Here is a 17,216-nt window from a genome sequence, read left to right on the forward strand (position 1 = left end):
TTTGAAGATTTGTATTTGCATCCCATCTTTATGGTTATACAGCTAATGCAATATGTCCTGAGTGATAAATCATTAATTTTGTAATAGTGTAAACGTTGTGCAGTGTATAATGAAAAATTAACTATACGAACTGTTAATTGAATTTTTCGTTTTGTATTTATTTTACATAAAATCAACAGAGTAATTATTAAATCAAGTATATATAACTATATATAACTATATGTATAGTTATATATTTCTCAATATTCTACTTTAATTATTTGGTAAGTTATGATTGTATTATATATGATTATATATATATAAGTTTTTACGTATAATAGTTATATTAAATGAAATCGATATCTATCTACATGAAAAATATACATATGTCATTTTAAATTTAAATCCTTAAATTCTTGATGAATGCTAAAAGCAGATTATGATTCTATAAATCTTATTGACAGTTGTTTTCATCAATGTATAAGTATATTATTCATTTGATTTTTGAAACAATTAAATTTAATATTTGTCAAAAATATCATTTTATACGTACTTTTTAAAAAAATAATATTAACTCGCATATATGTATATCGAAATTATTAAATTACTTCATAACCTAACATTGTATAACTTGCAATAAAAAATTACCTTGAATAATCATCTAGTTTTTTTTAAATAAAAGTTAAGAATTTATTAAAGTTTTATTTAGTATTTTATCGGTATTTGATAACAAAAATAACATGACCATAATAGCCATAATAACAAAAATTATAGCGAATAACTTGATAACCGGCAGAGAACAATTAGTTTAATGAGTAATCGTGATATAAAAATACTTAAAAAAAAGTTTTGATTATAATAAGATCGTTTATTGCCTCGTGTTATCGGAATATGTACATAAAAGATACTTCGCATTTCTTTTGCTGGATAACGCGCAACCTAACGAGCAACGATAAATATCAATCATCATACATTTATCCCCACCATACTTATTGCGTATATCATCCTACATACAATTCACTTTGCAAGCTGCTTCATTCGCCAACATATAGTGAATTGCGTATCTTCATATTTGGAGAAGGATCGACATTCTCGAAGAAAATAATTTATTTTTAGTGATTTATTTGAGAGTTACATTATTTAATGATTTCCACATATGAAAAATATAGTTGCAACTATTGTCTGTTTGCTCTTTTCGAATTAATATTTGCTAAATTAATGGACAACGTCTAAAGTACGAAACATTCCTTCTTTATAATATATTTTAATTATACAACTATTTGAAATGAAAATTAATAACAAAAAGGAACATAAAGAAATGTAAAATACAGATATCACAGTCACATGCCGCGCCCCACACGATCCGTAGCGCGAAAGTAAAATTGGTAATTTCTTTCAAATCAAGGTAATTTAAAACGTTTATATTAAACCGTGTTTATAGTATTTGAAGTGGAAGGCAGTTAAAGCCGCTGAAAGCTATATCTTGCGAAAAACTTGTCTATGTTTTTATAACGATATTAAGACAGTTTAAAACTGTAAACAAAGTCGGCAGTTTGAACAAACGTTGGGGATCTTGCCAAACATTTCCAAAAGAAAGACCCCGACGTTTTTTCATCTCCGACAAATATAAATAAATGTAGCGACTCAGAGAAGTCAATAATAATTAATTACCGTTCGTCTACCGAAGAGTTAGTTATTATTTTGTCTACCGCAGAGTTAATTAGCATTTGTTAACCGAAGAGGTTACATCCGTCAGTCTGTCAGTTAGTAATCATCATTTTGTCCGACCGAAGAATCATCATTTTTGTCAATCGAAAAATTACCATTTTGTCAACCGAAAAGTTTTACATTCTGTCAGTCAGTCTGTCAGTCAATTGTCAATATCGAAATCGAGTAAGATTTGAATAAATCGTTACATATTGTTAATTTATTTTCGAACAACTTTAATCCTCTCCCGTGCTAGTATTCCCGCACATAGCAGGTTAGCCGAAAGTGGAACTTATTGCCAGTTGCTTTAAACGCTAGTTAACGCTACCCGTTTCGTATCATCACGTTCAAGCAAACGTGGCAATTAAATAGAACATAACAATCACTATTCATAAATTTAGAATAATATTTTCAACGGCTGTCTATAAGCAACTTATTTCGTCTTCATTTTTCATTCTGTATCTAATTCAGGCAAAGGCAAAGGTTTTAATATATATTCTGTTTAAAAAGTTTTTAGGATTTAAACTGATAATGGAGGACAAAGTCGACGTACTAATACCGGGTCAACGGATTCGTCCACCAAGTAACAATCAAGTAGCTGTGCAGCTCGTAAAAGAACTTTACGGTTTGAAAGCATCGAGTATAATCGAATTAAATGGGTATGATGACAGAAACTATCATGTAATTTGTGAGGAATCGTATACGAATCCTCATATTACGACTATCAGTAAGCATGGCTATACTTTGAAAATTATCAACTCTTTGGATTCACAGAAAACAGATGTGATCGAAGCACAAACTGAAATGTTGATATTTCTATACCAACGAGGTATTAACTGTCCTTTGCCCGTAAAAAATATAGATGGACTATATTATAATCTGGTCATGTTGAACGTCGATGGCATTGACAAGTATGCCGTGAGGCTGTTGGTTTATCAGCCTGGCGAATTGTTGTACCGTGTTCCAATTACCGGAGAATTGTTCCGAAATGTAGGCAATTTCACGGCTAAACTCAGTAATGTTTTAATGAACTTTTCTCATCCAGCTTTCGACGACCACAAGACTTTGTGGATGTTGAGTTCCGTGCCAAAGTTACGTCTATATACTTATGCTGTGGAGAATGAATTTGAAAGGGAGTTGGTGCATCAGGTGATACAAGTCTTCGAGAAGGACGTGCTTCTGGTCGCATCGCAGCTCCAGCAGGGTATAATTCATGGCGACTTGAACGAGCAGAATTTCGTGATGAATTGGAATGGCAGAGAAATAGCTGCCGTGATCGATTTTGGTGATTCGCATCGGACATGTCTCATTTTCGAGTTAGCTATCACACTGTGTTACATGCTTTTACAAGCTGGCGACGTGGCGATGGGTAAACACGTTATCGAGGGTTATCAGGAATTTAGGAAGCTGACAGATTTCGAGAAGAAGGTTTTGAAAGTTACTGTTTGCGCGAGAATTTGTCAGAGTTTGGTTATGGGCGCCTACACTCATCTTCACGATCCGCAAAACGAATATCTGCTTACCACGCAGAAATCGGGATGGGCTTTGTTGAAGAAACTTTGGCCTCTTGCACAGGACGAAGTTCTTCGAAATTGGGGCCTGATTAACTGAATTCTATCCTTTAATATACTGTCACTGTCAATTTGTTGGTCAATAATTACTGTGTTCTTTTAAATCTATTGTCAATTGTACAATAAGCAATAAACATAACTTTATATCATAATAGAATATTGAATCCATTAAGAAATGAATTAAGATATTGTGCAGTGATATATCCTCTGGTTTTATTCGTATTTAGGCAGTTACATATTTACATAGATATAATGAATAATAATGCTCTTCGTATAATAGCGTGGAATCACTTTACATAACTAGATCGTGGTATATACAAAAATTCAGGTATTAGAAATCAATTTATGCGAAATCGAGCGTTATTGGTAGATAATATTAAAGAAACGCATACTTCTCGTGATTAATTGGATCGAATAGCAATTACCGTGGACTTGAATTCTAACTGAATATCCATCGAAATATATCGGCAATGTACAGAATTTATTTATAAATATATTGTAAGACAATATATCTCTATTTTTGCATAATACACTTATAATATCTGCGCTTAAGGTGGTGAAATCATTTTTATTCACGTGTGCTTTTTCATATTACTTATGTAGCTTGTAATATATATATATTATATATATATATAATGTAATATATATATTATATTATATATTACACACACATATATATATATATATTATATTTTTTATCTCGATTTCAATAATATACTAATTTATTTATATCTCATTTCATTAACATCAGTTCGTTTTGGCAAACTGTCTAGCTGTGTTGAGGCAAATTCGTTGATAGCGAAAATCTGTTCACAATATCGTAAGAATCAAAGTTAAAGTAAACACAAAATCATTTAAAAAAAGGTATAGTATCGAATTGTTTGATATGAGGAACGAATCGTATCATATCTTCGTTAAGAATTTATACGTATCGAATAAAAAAGAATTAAAGAAATTGCAAAAGCCAGATTATCGTGATCTAATCTCTTTACACAAGTAAATACGACCATCTTTACAATCGCGTGATCGGAGACATAAGTTGTAAGTTTTATTTTGAGCCGTTTCGATTTAACAGTGGAACGTCATGTTAACGAATTTTCGCCAGAGGTTATTAACAAAATAGTATATTACAGTACCTATATATTTTATTGCTTAGAATCTATTGGCTTATGTACGCCTCGCGAGGCGCTTATAGGCGCATAATAATTCATTTATAACTTATGTCGTTAGTAACTTTTATACTTCATCATTCGTTAACTTAACATCTTCCATTTAATAATTTATATCGTGTATCGTCGAACCTAGAAGTAACGTTGTAATAAATATACTCCTGTGTTAAAACATTAACAAAACGCGTGTAACACACCTCTATTCGGAAGGGTACAGCGGAATGTGTGTGAAGACTCTTTGGGGTGTAAGAAATGGAAATGAATTCCTCGATTCTCGCTAACGTCCGATGAGAATGGTGAACTTTATGAAATTAATATAGAAGAAATGTGTAGCATTTTCTCAGTCTTCGATAAAAATGATGATGACGAGAACCGCGCGCGTTTTCGAAACGTGAACCGAGACAGAGATCGATCGTGCGTTATCGAAGAAATACGAGTACATGTAAAAAAATAAAGCCTCGAAGAATTAATCTTTTTGTGCTACCCTTTACAGTGCAATCGAGATTACTATTTCCGTTCACCCCTCCCCACCCATATGTAACATTTCCATCTAAAATTTGAACAGCTTTATAAAGCTCGTCTTTCGTAACATCAATGTTAGACGAATTTTTTGACGACGCACCGTTTCACGACAACCACACGTCACGTCGTGCTGGCTCTTTTCAGCATACTATTATCTTCCCTAGTACTCCGCTTTTATTGAACTTTAACAATATAATTTCTTAACTTTTTGGACGAATGCCGAGATTCCTTCGTTCTTCCCAGGGGTATGAGCGTGCGCAATTAGGAGTCGTGCCAAACTACACGTGATACACGTCCGAAAATTACAGCTTTAATTAGCACACAATTAGGAATTAGATTCTTAGTGGGCGCAACAAGAATCTGGTGTTCAGACGCGAACACGATTTGCCCTAGGGCACAGAGAAAGGATGGGGAACATTTACCAGCGGAAGTAAATTTGGTCGATACCGTTTCTTCAATATGTCTTACATATTTTTCAGCCGTCTATGTTCGTAGATTCAAATGTAATCTTTCATTCTTACATTTCTTTCAGCAGACAAGCGTTTCAGGGAGCGTTTTGACAAACGTTTGCGAAGATTAATCTTCGATTTGTTGCCACGATTTGTTGACATTCTCCTCGCGCGCACCTCTCATTACATCAATTTTTACCTAGAGCATTTCTTTTCATATCAACAATTGCTATCGATTATTTGAGTCTAGCGACATGATTGACAGCACTGCTTCTGATAAAGGGGCACCCTGCACATATTCATTGTCTTCACTCTGCTACATAGTTGTGAATGGTCTTTGCAGTCATCTGAAAAAACAGTAGTTATTTATATTTATTATTATACGATTTATCCATAGGTGAGTCCTAGGTGTTTAAGTATATTTTACCAGGTGTTTGAGGACATGGTGGACCTCTACAGGTTTTCATGACAGGAGGCCGTGGAATGTCTCTGCATGCATTACCGGCTGGTTTCTTTGTGCCATACCAAACACACTGTAAGATTCTGTACTTGATACCATCTTCTTCGCATGACGCTGTACACTATGAATAAATAATGAAATAATAATTTTTCTAAACCACTAATATGTATATAGGTTATTATACTATTATTATATATTAAACAAATGAAAGATAATTAACATTTAATACCTCAGACCACTCTCCAACCCTCCAGACACCTTTGCAGGCGTCATTATAACATTCTTGTCTCTGAAGAGGTCTAGTAGTATCGTCACATTTGTTAGGATCAAGTAATGTGATATTTTGTTGTCCATTTTCCATATCGTCGACCAAACGACAAGTGACATCGCGTCTCTGCATTGCAGTTTTCCAATTGAAGCACCTAGATGTTTCACACGGAGTCCACTCGGTCATGTGCCATTGTGGGCATTTACCAAACCCGCATGGTCTGACTTTTTGAGGCACCGGATGTCCAGCGTCTTCGCATAATATCGCCCCTATGACTGTTCGAGGTGGTGTACGAGTTGTGTTCCCAATCGGTTTCGCTGCGCGAACAGTACACTGGGCTCCTCGCATCTTGGTGCAAAAAAATTGCAATTTAATGTTTATAATTTATTTCGCGGTTAAGAATCAGCTTTTCCAAGTTACCTGAAACCCACTTCCTCCGCAGGTTTGGGAGCACTTTGACCAATCTGTCGTTACCCATTCGAAAACCAGATCCTCTGTAGTATCTGTATATTTTATATATTTGAGAAAAAAGAAGAAGAAGAAGAAGAAGAAAAAAAAGAAAAACAGTACAATTTGTGTACCATTATTTTATTATTTTAGAGAAATAAATTTTATTTACCTAAAATACCAAGAGACGTGATCGTAGAATCGACGGTGGTATTTGGTCCAGCAAAGGTGCTAGTTGCAGTATCCAAAGATTTGTTCGTTTTCTGTATTTCTTCACTAGTCGAATGTTCTTGAAAATCCGTCGTATTCTCCGACGAATTGTTACGATCTTCTCGATTCCGTGACAAGTTTTTGATATTCTTTTCCATTTCCTCAGATCCCCGATCTTCCGTTAATGCCAGCTCAATCAAATCATCTTCCAAATCTCTCGTTGTTGCTGCTTGAATACCATCATTAACCGTGTCATTCTCAACGTAGACTTTCCGTTTCTTCATTTCTTCCTCAAAAATATCCCCGTAATCTGTTGTCTTATTCAAAATTTCTGTCTTCTCGTCGTCAGTGTCTGGCTTTTTTGAAACTAAGCCTGTTTCTTTAAGCGACATTGTAGGAGAAAAACTTTCATCTTCCGAACTGTCATCATTTTTTCGATCGGTCTCCTTATCATGAGATTCTTCGAACTTACGTGTGCTGTGCTTTGAATCTGGAATATAGTATACCTCCAAACCAATGTTGTCCGACCGAGTCACCAGGTTTACAGATTCTTTATTTTGATTTTTAGGTGTAGAACTCCAGTGATTCTTAACTTGGGATGTATCGTGCCATTGTCTTTTGACGTTCTTTAGAGATTCTTCGATATAATCTATACCAGACTTCGTAGGTGTGACAACTGACTGTTGTGAGTCATCTTTGCTCACAACAGGAGTGATTTTCACTGGATCGCTGTGCTGCAATCCAAACATAGACTCGTCTAAATCATATGGATCAACGTCGATGAATATCCTTTCTTCGTCTGGTCCAAATGTCTCGTCTGGGATAGCGGTATTACGGTATAGGGTGTCCAAGTTGTCTTCCACATCTTGGTATCTCAAACCAGGATTCCTCTCAGGCATAGTACGCTTTGTTGCAACTACTTCTTTTCTTACGTCATCGATGAACGTTACTGGTGCTGTTCTGTGAGCTCTTTCCACAGAGCTCTCACTTTGAAACGGCCAATATTCCTATTGGAATATTCATTACAGATTTTATGTGACACATTAATGTATCTAGAAAACCGTCGAGAACATAACGGCTTGATTTTAAACGAAAAATATAATTTTGTTAGATAAAAGCAAAGAAGATGGTTCCAGAAAGTATACTGATCCTGATTTTACAGTCGTCTACATCGTCTCACCTTTAATGTCGATATAAAGTAAGTTAAGTGCGGCACGAGAGTAGAGGCACTTGAACTGGAGGGTGCAGTCGATTCCACGGATTCGTGGTATCCTGGCTGATATATTAGACCATAAATATCCACCACCATATAAAGTTATTCCATGTATAGGAAGCATAAGGATAAAGAATCATCGGCGAGAGATTAATTTATCATGCGGTTATTTATAAATTAGGAAAGTAATATAATATAATAGGTAATAGAATAGAACTTCAATTTAAATCTCTTCTCCGAAGTCTTTACCTGGTTCAACGAAGTTACAGTGTGTTCCTTGTGTATCATCGTAGAGTCTGGTGGTGTTGGACTAGTTTTTTGTTTTTTTTGATGTGGCTTTCTTGTCGGTTTGCTAGGCACCGCTCGTTCATGACTTAGATCTTCACTGTCGATGGGAACAAATCGGTTTCCATACGCAGCTATTAGAAGATCGATTTAAATTATTCAAAATCTCCAGGATACAATGTACAGGATAGAACTGTTAATTAAAAAATCAAGATGCAAATCGTTATAAATAAATAATTCGTACCTGCTCGATCAGTATAGAGACTTTCTCCTGAATTAGCTGGTGCCGAGTCCAAATTAGCGTTTCGTTGTCGATGGACGGAATTGCTCAATCGTAAATATTCTTCGCTGCTGATCTGTTCTTTCGAACGAAATTTTACAATCAGGTGCGTTTCCGCGTGAGAATTTCCCGCTGTTAACACAAGAATCAACGTTATGCTTTGCTTTTTACAATTTTATTGATTCAGCTATTTACCTATACAAGCATAAACGCCAGCGTCAGAGGATGTTATATCATTAATTTTCAATGCGCCCTTCCTACTAATCTTGTATTTCCTCGATTTTCTCAGCTCTTTATTATCTTTGGTCCATGCGATCTGCGCTCTAAAAATGTTTCCATTTTCATATCAATGTTATGTAGGTGCGTCTTTATTAGATTATGTTATCTTTTTATTGAATTACGGTAGAAACTCACTTATCAAATTTTCTAACCGGACAACGAATCTTGATGGAAGATGTGCCTTGAAAAACCTTCGCGACACCGCCGATTTTCAAATCTACCTTCGCGTTCAAGTCCGTTTGATTGTACGTCGTATTTTGACTGGTAATTATAGGCAGGGAGCCTGCATCCATATCATGACATGCTCTAGTGTTGCAAGGTTTCTCCGTGGATGGTTTTTGAGATGGGCATTCACGGTCCTCTCGACTCTGTTTACGCCCCTGGGCCATTATTTGCTCGCAGGTCACTTTGCGTTTCTTTACACCTCCTCCACAGGTTTTCGAGCACTGAAACCACCATTCACTATCTTTAATCCTTTTATCAAGAATAATTCTTATTTTAATTCTTATTACTGTCTCTGATATCGAATTAAATTCCATTTAATCACGAGCAAGTAATTATTAAGCTACAAATATAATTAAAACGATGGAACGTATACTGAATATTATACAGAGTACTAAACATTAGATATTAAATAGTATCGCATATTTTGTGCATCCTGTGTATTTTTGTACTTTCAAATGTCCTATGGATACATAAATATCCACAATGTAGTAATTGTAATCGGTCAGTTCAAACGGTTACAATAGCATTTTCGGCTAAATTCGTGGAGCTGAATTTTAATAGAATTAACATTTAAATGATTCAATCGAGGGACTCCGTGAATTCGGGTCCCGATCGAGGTGATCATATCATTTAATTCACTGAACAGAGGTAAAGTACCTTGCTCCATTTGCCTGTACTCCATTTAACTGGGCAATCCCATACGTTACAGTATTGTCTATCCGCTGGTGGTGGCTGCGGGCACATGTGGCTTGGCACAGGGACCATCTTACCTGTGCCGCGTATCACCTCGTGTATACATGTGACATCACGTGTTTGTATACCGATCCCGCACGGGCTCATGCACGGTGAAAATTCGCTGAAGTTCCATCTGTGGGCAAAGATCGATCGTAATGACCGGCTAATTGCGAATAGAATAATACTTAAATTAAGTTGTTCTTATTAAATCATCCAATGAATTTGTGACGCAATGCGTTCACATATTCTTTATACTGTGTTTTATTTCAGAAGAACGTTGATGATGCAATGATTTATAGAGAACGATAAGCGATAACATATCAATCTTGTAAGATCGCAGTCAGTCTAGGGAAGATATCTGAGAGAAAAACATTTATGAATAGCATTTATGAAAGAATTATAAGTGAAATGTGAGGCGACTTTTTTAAAAAAGAAATACTATATAATATTATATAATATCATCGTATAAAATGGTTTGATAGGTTTCAAAAACGATTTTAATTTTGAAGATCAGTTACGTTTTTTAAATAGACATGGACAAAATGACTATGATTATGATTGGATAAAGCAGACTGTTTATTCGTACATCGGATGTATAAAATCTTGAATATTCCAAAATCAAATGTACATTGATGCTTTAAAGCATCTACATGACGGAAAAATGAACAGCCCAAACTTATTGGACGACCTAATAGATCAGAGCTGTAGAATTAAGATTTCATTCAATTTCATGTTTAATACAGTAATATTTATAAATAATATAAAAATTAAGGAATGGCTTTCTAGCGTGAAAAAGTTACTTTTGATTATGAATTTGTTTTTTGACGTGTTACCTGGGAGGACAAGGATGATCGTTGCAAACCCTTATCCTAACTTCCGGCTTGGTGTCGGCGGTGCAGAGAAATGGCATGACGGTCTTGCCAGTATCGTCTCGCACGCAATTCACTATCAGTTCTTGAGAACCTGAAATATTATTGCACGATGAAAAAATAAGGTAGAATTAGCAGAACTAATGGTCAGTAGAAAGAGAGAGAGAGAGAGAGAGAGAGAAAGAGAGAGAACATTTGTGTTCCGGCGTGGAACGAGTCGACTTTAATCTATCGGTTCGATGCGATTCAATCGGCTAACTCGTCGTCGAGCACCGCTGATTGTACAATCGCGTCGAATTATCCCAGGCTAATTAAGCGTTCTATGCGGAACGAACCTAGATTCATACCGTTAATCCTTACTGATCTGATCCCCGATAATTCCTTGACTTACGTTTGCGGCTGATTAGAGTCGCTTAAATATAGTATTTATAGAACGAAAGATAGATAATTCGATTAAAAGGATTTTCCAAGCATCGGTACAAGCTGCGTGGAAACACTATGATTGAATTAGCAATAGCATTTAATCGTTACTTGATACATTCTCTTCGACCAAGAAACATCAGAGTTTTCGAATACAGTTTCTTCGCGAGTCCAATGCGTGACGATCAAGAAACGTACTCTCGTCACGCCGCTTTTGAAGTTTCTTGTTTCCTCTGTGAATTTGCATTCCATTTCCATTCTGTTGCTCCGTTAAATTTCAAGCCTCGCTGAGACTTGTCCCAGTTTTGCTTGGTACAATTCGCAAAATTCCTTTACAACATCCACCACACCTTAGCGTTTACACGCGTTTAATTTTCACTGTTACGAAACAAGTTACAGAACGGAATATCCTTTACCTCCGAGACAAGTGGCGCTGCAAGGAGTGTAACCAGCTTCTTTCCACGAGTAAGTAGTCTGCACGTCGCTTCCTGGAGCCACCTTGATCCCAGCGTCGTAGCCACTTCCGCTGGAACTTCCTGCAGATGATCTATAGGTGTCAGTTAGGCTTGGCTCGGCATATCCGCTATCACCGACAGTATCGATGCCGTAGGTTAGGCTATTCTCGATCAGGTTACATGGCCCCATCATGCATTTCTCCTTCTCGAGCGGCTTCGGTCCTGAACACTGTCGATCCGGAAGATCGGCCACCGTTCGACTGAACTCGAGGTATATCTTGCAACGGACCTCTCGATGCCTGACTCCTTCGCCACATGTGACGGAACACGGTGACCATTCTTTCGCGATGAATCTGGAGGATCATTCGTTTAACGATATAAGTTCGATACGGTGTCCGAAGAGGGTGCCTCTCTTTTTTTTTTTTTTCTTTTTTTTTTTTGAGTCCGTTCGAGATTTTCGAAACGAAGCTAGCAACTTTTAAACGAAATTCTATTATCGAATCGGGTAATTTGAGATATTAAATTCCGTAAAGATTCCTGACTTAAATCGGTGTACGATTTGACACGAAGCAATGAAATTCGATATCTTTTATAGGAACGATAAAAGAAAAACGTCGATTCCTAATTTTAGTAGTCAAACAGGCAAACTTCGAAGGAATTTCGAATATATTAAAAGTGGTTGTCTTTGTGCGCGTTCGGATATTTTGGTTCCCTTCTTTATTCCTGCAGAATTTATTGGTTTCCCGACTACATATTCGTAGTACATAGAGCGACCCATACATCTGTCCTGTCATCGATTAGGTCAGATAAATAACTGCCGGTTATTCCAGGATTACGTTTAAAACCGCGCCTTCCATTTCCCTCCTTTCTATTCAACGCTATTGAATCGAGCCACCCATTCGAACTTATCCGCGAGTACCTACTTTTGTCCATCAATCAATGACTTCTAGCTGACAACGTTTTCAATTTGCTTTCGTCTATCAGCGATATCAGTTCGCGGAACAAATACAGCGTTATGAAAAACTAGGAATAATATCAAAGAATAATATTATAGAAGGTGGCAATATCCTTTTATCTTTTGCAAACAGCGACTAATTACAAATCAAAGTGTGCTCCTACTCTAGTAATTTTTATATAATTGTTTTTTAACGAATTACAAATTAAGGCTTGTTTTTAATAAATTCCATTAAAAATTAATCGACTAGTGTATTTTTCTCTGACGGGAGATGCGATTTTTGTTCTGAGAATGGAATCTGGCGAAAGCTCGTGTAAAATTCGTCCGACAAGTACCGTGCCAGAAAATGAGAGAAGGAGGGCAGGCTCTACGATCTAAATAATGCATGCTAAGCCTACAAAGTTACAGTAGTATAACGTAGGCTGAAAAACGAGAAAAAGACATCGTTGTAGGGGGCAAAGGAACAAACGTAACAATCTACGTAATATCATCGTCGTTAGTCTATGCTAATGCTTGTTCTACGGCATTCGCGTTATGCGCTAATTAAATCACGGTAAATCTCGTAATCTGCATAAATGCATTAGGAGCAACAGCCAGGAAAAAGTTAGCTAAGAAACAGGGAGATTAAGCTTCCGGAATTTCAAGCAAAGAAGAGATATTTAAGTTGGAAAACTGTTGCGCGTCAGCGGAAAACAGGCCTGTCGCGTTGCGTTGGTTACTATTGTTTTCCACGAGCAACGGAGATTTTTATTTTACCGTGGAAACAGGCTGAAAAAAGGATATAATAAAATAAAGAAACGTTGAAAGTGTATTACGTTACACGAACGCGACAGGTGTCGTTTTTCCTGTTTGCATTTGCCGTAAAGCGATATTCTCGCTGACGCGCCTACGCAATGCTAAGATAAACAGAAAAAAACACTATACGCTAGAAGAAGAAGAAGAAGAAGAAGAAGAAGAAGAAACGAATCTGGAAGAGGATTCGTCTAGCCTAAAGTTGGTTAAGGGAAATGGTTAATGAACGAAACGGGGAAGAGGGTGGAGAAAGGATGTGAAGCGTTGGGTGGTAAGTGATCGTAAAGGATGGTAAGAGGGCGAGAATGTCAAATGCTTCTAAAACTCGCTTAACCCTGATTTCGTTGAAAAAGGAGAATCGTTTTTAGACTTCGCAGCTTTGCGGTGAGTTACAAAAGCGTGCGAAGAATCTACGAGAGAGTGTAGAGCACGTGGGGAAGGAGAAGAGGGTACTGACGGTGGTGATGGTGATTAACAAGAAGAAACAGGGAAACATTAAGCAGAAGCAGGAAGGAGAACGTCGGTTTGCTTTGCTCCTTCTCGGGAGCAAGAAGCAAGAAGCACTAAGCAAGAAGCAAGAAGCAAGAAGTAAGAGGCAAGAAGCGGTGGAAGCTATTGGGATGGGATAGCGAAAGGGAAGGAGTTAAGAAGAACTTGAGAAGAACAAAGAAAGAGAAACCAAGGAAACAGATAGAAGAGAAAGTGGGTGGGTGGATGCTAGAGAGAAGGGAATCGATGAAGTCAGAAGAAGAAGAAGAAAAAGAGAAAGAAAGGGAAGAAGAGAACACAGAAGTGAAAGAGTTAAAGTGATAGAGAATAGAAAGAGACACAGTAATGGGATACCTCAGATACAACCAGCCACAGGCAAAGTAGATCGTATATCTGTCAGGACAGATCAATTGACGTCAAGAAATGAATGCTTTTAAGAAGGAAGACTTTCTATCTAAGCTTATACGAGTTTTGTTATTTTGATCAAAAGGGAGAAGGAACAGCGCAACGAGAAGCTCTACGATGTGATCTGTGTGTAGTAATATTGTAAATATCTAGCTACGGACTCGGCCGTCTGAATACATATTACCATATTGATTTATATATATATATATATCCGCGCGTATATCTTTATCAATTTTCAAAGAAGTTACTTACGTTGATTCTGAGGGTATCGGTTGATCGATCAATTTTTCTGACACTGGCGGAGGTGGGTACGGTTGCATCAGTGGCTGCGTCATTTCCTCGCCATCTGAAATGAAAATTCACCGATCATAAAATATTTTTTTACCAATTCATCCGAATCGACGACCATCGACGAGATTCGTCGTATTGAATCGTTTCGAATCGTGTACGCGAGAAATCAAAAAGAATTCTACCAATAAACCCATTCCAAATGACACGATGAACGATTGTAGTGGAGTATAGGAATGTAACTTATAAAACTTACATATCGGGCAGGGGACATTTGTTTTACACTCTTGCTCAGTGTGCGGTCGTTCGGTAGGGTCGCAGTCCTTTGAGATCGAACCAACGGCATCTCTGCACTCGATTGTCCTCGTCCTGACTCCGGTACCGCATGTCGTCGAACACTATCGATCACATCGAGGAAAAATAAGTTTTCACGCTGCCAGCCAATCGTTCCGAAACGAGGCCAATTGTTATTATTTTAGATTAATAATAGATTGATAATCTGATAATTTATTCTCACGAACGGAATGTGTACTTGAATAACAGATGAAAGTATAGGAAATTATGAAAGTGGTTGAATCGATGAACTTGGAGGATCGTGAATATGAGGTATTTCGAAAAGTTTATGCAAACACCAAGTCCCATTTTACACACCGCTTCGTTTTTAACTTTTTATTTTGGCAACTGTGAGCAGCTTTAGTTGGAACACGGTTTTCACAACAAGAAGAGAATACGAAGCGAGATAATACCGAAGTCGGGGCAGGATAAAGTCCATAGAAATAGGGGAGAACACGAAGGAAAGGCAGGGCGAAGGAACAATAAAGTTTCGTGACGCCACTGTGGAATCTAATTTCGTATACTAACTGGTATTTGCAAAGTTCCATTTTAACGTTCAAACAATTTAAAAGGTTCTTCTGGAACGACTCCTCGAAGATCGTTATCGGGGTGAGGTCTGCCACAGAATGTTAAGGGGCAAAAGAAAAAAACGAGTTGAGATATCTTTCAAGAATATCTTTCTATATGATGGCCTATGATGGATGGCAATTTTTGTTACGATATATTTACTGTTTCTGTAACTGATCTGCTTTTCACTGGAAGTATAACCTTTCAGAGGACAATTTCCCGAAACTATCTCTTCGAACTTGTAACTAAATAATATTTAATATTTGAAACAATTTGCTTAGAATAAAATTGTTATTGAGAAATAAGATGTATAATACATATATATTCTTCATATCGTTATATAAAGTTCATTCATTTGTGACATAATGAAAATAGGTAATGAAATATCTATATAACTTGACTTAAAAGCATGGATTTAAATTAGTTCAGCTCTCAAGTACAGATTTATTTAATTCCACTTTTTAGAGATAAATTTTCAAAGAAGATATTAAGCATCGACGATACGCTGCAAAACATTTTTCAACTTTCGAGAAGCGAATTTCTTGCTTCATTATACGCTGAATGTGTGGGTCTCACGTACACGCGACGTGACATGCAGAAATATCGAACAAATTTCCTCTCAGCGTGTTGTAAATCCGGAAACAAAGCACAGTGCTCGACCTCTTTGCTTCCTGTCACGGAAGATATGAAGTAATTGCTTCCGTTGATCACTCGTGACGTAGAAAACTCTTCTTTTCGGCCTTTTCGTTCTTCGCGAAACAAACCTCTAAGAAACACGGCAACATTGAGATAATACAATTAAGAATCATTGATTGCTTCTTCACTTTAATTAATATTAAATTTGTCAAGCTATATTTATCTCTATAATTAAACTGCGCGAATTTATGCAAATCTACATTTTTATTAATGCAACTAAATCAGAAATTTGTTTCGTCAGCTAAGTAATAGAATAATAGGTATTATATTTTGAATATTTTATATATCTTGGCATATTATCTGTATTTTGTGCATTTTTACAACTTTCAATTTTCTATAAGTATATAAAAATTCGCACTCTACTTACTTGACAAATTCAGTATTTGTCTGTATTGTGTCTGTATTTCGATTATGGAGAATATCTAGAAGTTTAATCGAATTGACTAACACGAAGACGAGACAATTGGAATCTTTTTTTTTTTTTTTCAGGATCGATCAGATTCGCTTTTACGTCGGATCAAATCGCAGCCGAATCTCAACTGGTAGGTACCATTTTCAGCCTCTCGCTGCGAAAGAGTCGTGAGCAGTAAGAAAGCAGAATGTCTCGTTGAAGGCGCCACGGTGGTGATCTCAAACTTCTCTCAACCAGAATAAAGTCTGTTGATCGGGGAGGTAAGAACGAGGAATGGTCTGAGCGGTTTAAAAGTGCGAGCGAGAAGGAGAGTGAACAAAAATCCGGATACCAGAGCTATCATTCAAGACGTCGAAGGTGGAAAGGTGACATGAACGAGAAAAGCGGAAACCCACTCGACTTAGCCACTCTGCCTTCTCCTTTACTCCTGCTGTTTGCTTCTGTCCTCATTTTATCGTTCGTCACATTTACCTTTCCTTTTTTACCTACTTACTTCTAAGCTTTTTTCTCCTTTCGCTTTCCATTGCTTTATCCGTTCATCATTTACTTTATTTCAGCCCCATTATTTCTGTTTCTTTCGCTAGTATATCTTCGTCTCGTCAACCGATCTACCCCTCTTTCTTTGAATCGCTATTTTCGTTTTCCTCTCTTCCTTTTCTTTTTTATTCTTTATTCTTTATTTTTCTTTTTTATTCCACTTTGCTTTCATTTCGTGCACTCCGATTTTCCTTTCTCT

The 17,216-nt window shown here is 36.7% G+C and overlaps 2 protein-coding genes across 6 annotated transcripts in view; one reads left to right on the plus strand and one right to left on the minus strand.

Annotated features, from left to right (window-relative positions):
- Positions 1–95: 95 nt before the first annotated feature.
- Positions 96–3,458, plus strand: LOC139988256 (hydroxylysine kinase). Of its 4 annotated transcripts, none has more exons than XM_072005447.1 (2): positions 96–263; positions 2,197–3,458. In XM_072005447.1, the coding sequence occupies exon 2, from the start codon at positions 2,218–2,220 to the stop codon at positions 3,295–3,297; it is 1,080 nt and encodes a 359-aa protein (XP_071861548.1). In that variant the 5' UTR covers positions 96–263; positions 2,197–2,217; the 3' UTR covers positions 3,298–3,458. The 4 variants fall into 4 exon arrangements, with proteins under 4 accessions (XP_071861548.1, XP_071861550.1, XP_071861549.1 ...); XM_072005449.1 differs by lacking the exon at positions 96–263 and adding an exon at positions 1,283–1,384; XM_072005448.1 differs by lacking the exon at positions 96–263 and adding an exon at positions 1,638–1,742.
- Nolo (ADAMTS-like no long nerve cord) overlaps positions 3,446–17,216 on the minus strand; it is a 235,344-nt gene continuing 221,573 nt past the window's right edge. The window contains exons 11-25 of one of the 2 annotated variants that reach the window (XM_072005440.1): positions 14,729–14,870; positions 14,437–14,530; positions 11,505–11,896; positions 10,633–10,762; positions 9,722–9,932; positions 8,975–9,285; positions 8,756–8,883; positions 8,525–8,692; positions 8,245–8,414; positions 7,963–8,058; positions 6,745–7,789; positions 6,546–6,628; positions 6,087–6,473; positions 5,825–5,978; positions 3,446–5,744 (exon numbers count right to left, since the gene is read on the minus strand). In XM_072005440.1, the coding sequence (XP_071861541.1) occupies positions 5,644–5,744; positions 5,825–5,978; positions 6,087–6,473; positions 6,546–6,628; positions 6,745–7,789; positions 7,963–8,058; positions 8,245–8,414; positions 8,525–8,692; positions 8,756–8,883; positions 8,975–9,285; positions 9,722–9,932; positions 10,633–10,762; positions 11,505–11,896; positions 14,437–14,530; positions 14,729–14,870 (3,612 nt within the window). In that variant the 3' untranslated portion in view covers positions 3,446–5,643. The remainder of the gene's footprint in view (positions 5,745–5,824; positions 5,979–6,086; positions 6,474–6,545; positions 6,629–6,744; positions 7,790–7,962; positions 8,059–8,244; positions 8,415–8,524; positions 8,693–8,755; positions 8,884–8,974; positions 9,286–9,721; positions 9,933–10,632; positions 10,763–11,504; positions 11,897–14,436; positions 14,531–14,728; positions 14,871–17,216) is intronic. The other variant, XM_072005441.1, reaches the window with a different exon arrangement.

Source organism: Bombus fervidus, chromosome 6 (genome assembly GCF_041682495.2).
Source record: "Bombus fervidus isolate BK054 chromosome 6, iyBomFerv1, whole genome shotgun sequence".
In the NCBI taxonomy this organism is placed as follows: Eukaryota; Metazoa; Arthropoda; class Insecta; order Hymenoptera; family Apidae; genus Bombus; species Bombus fervidus.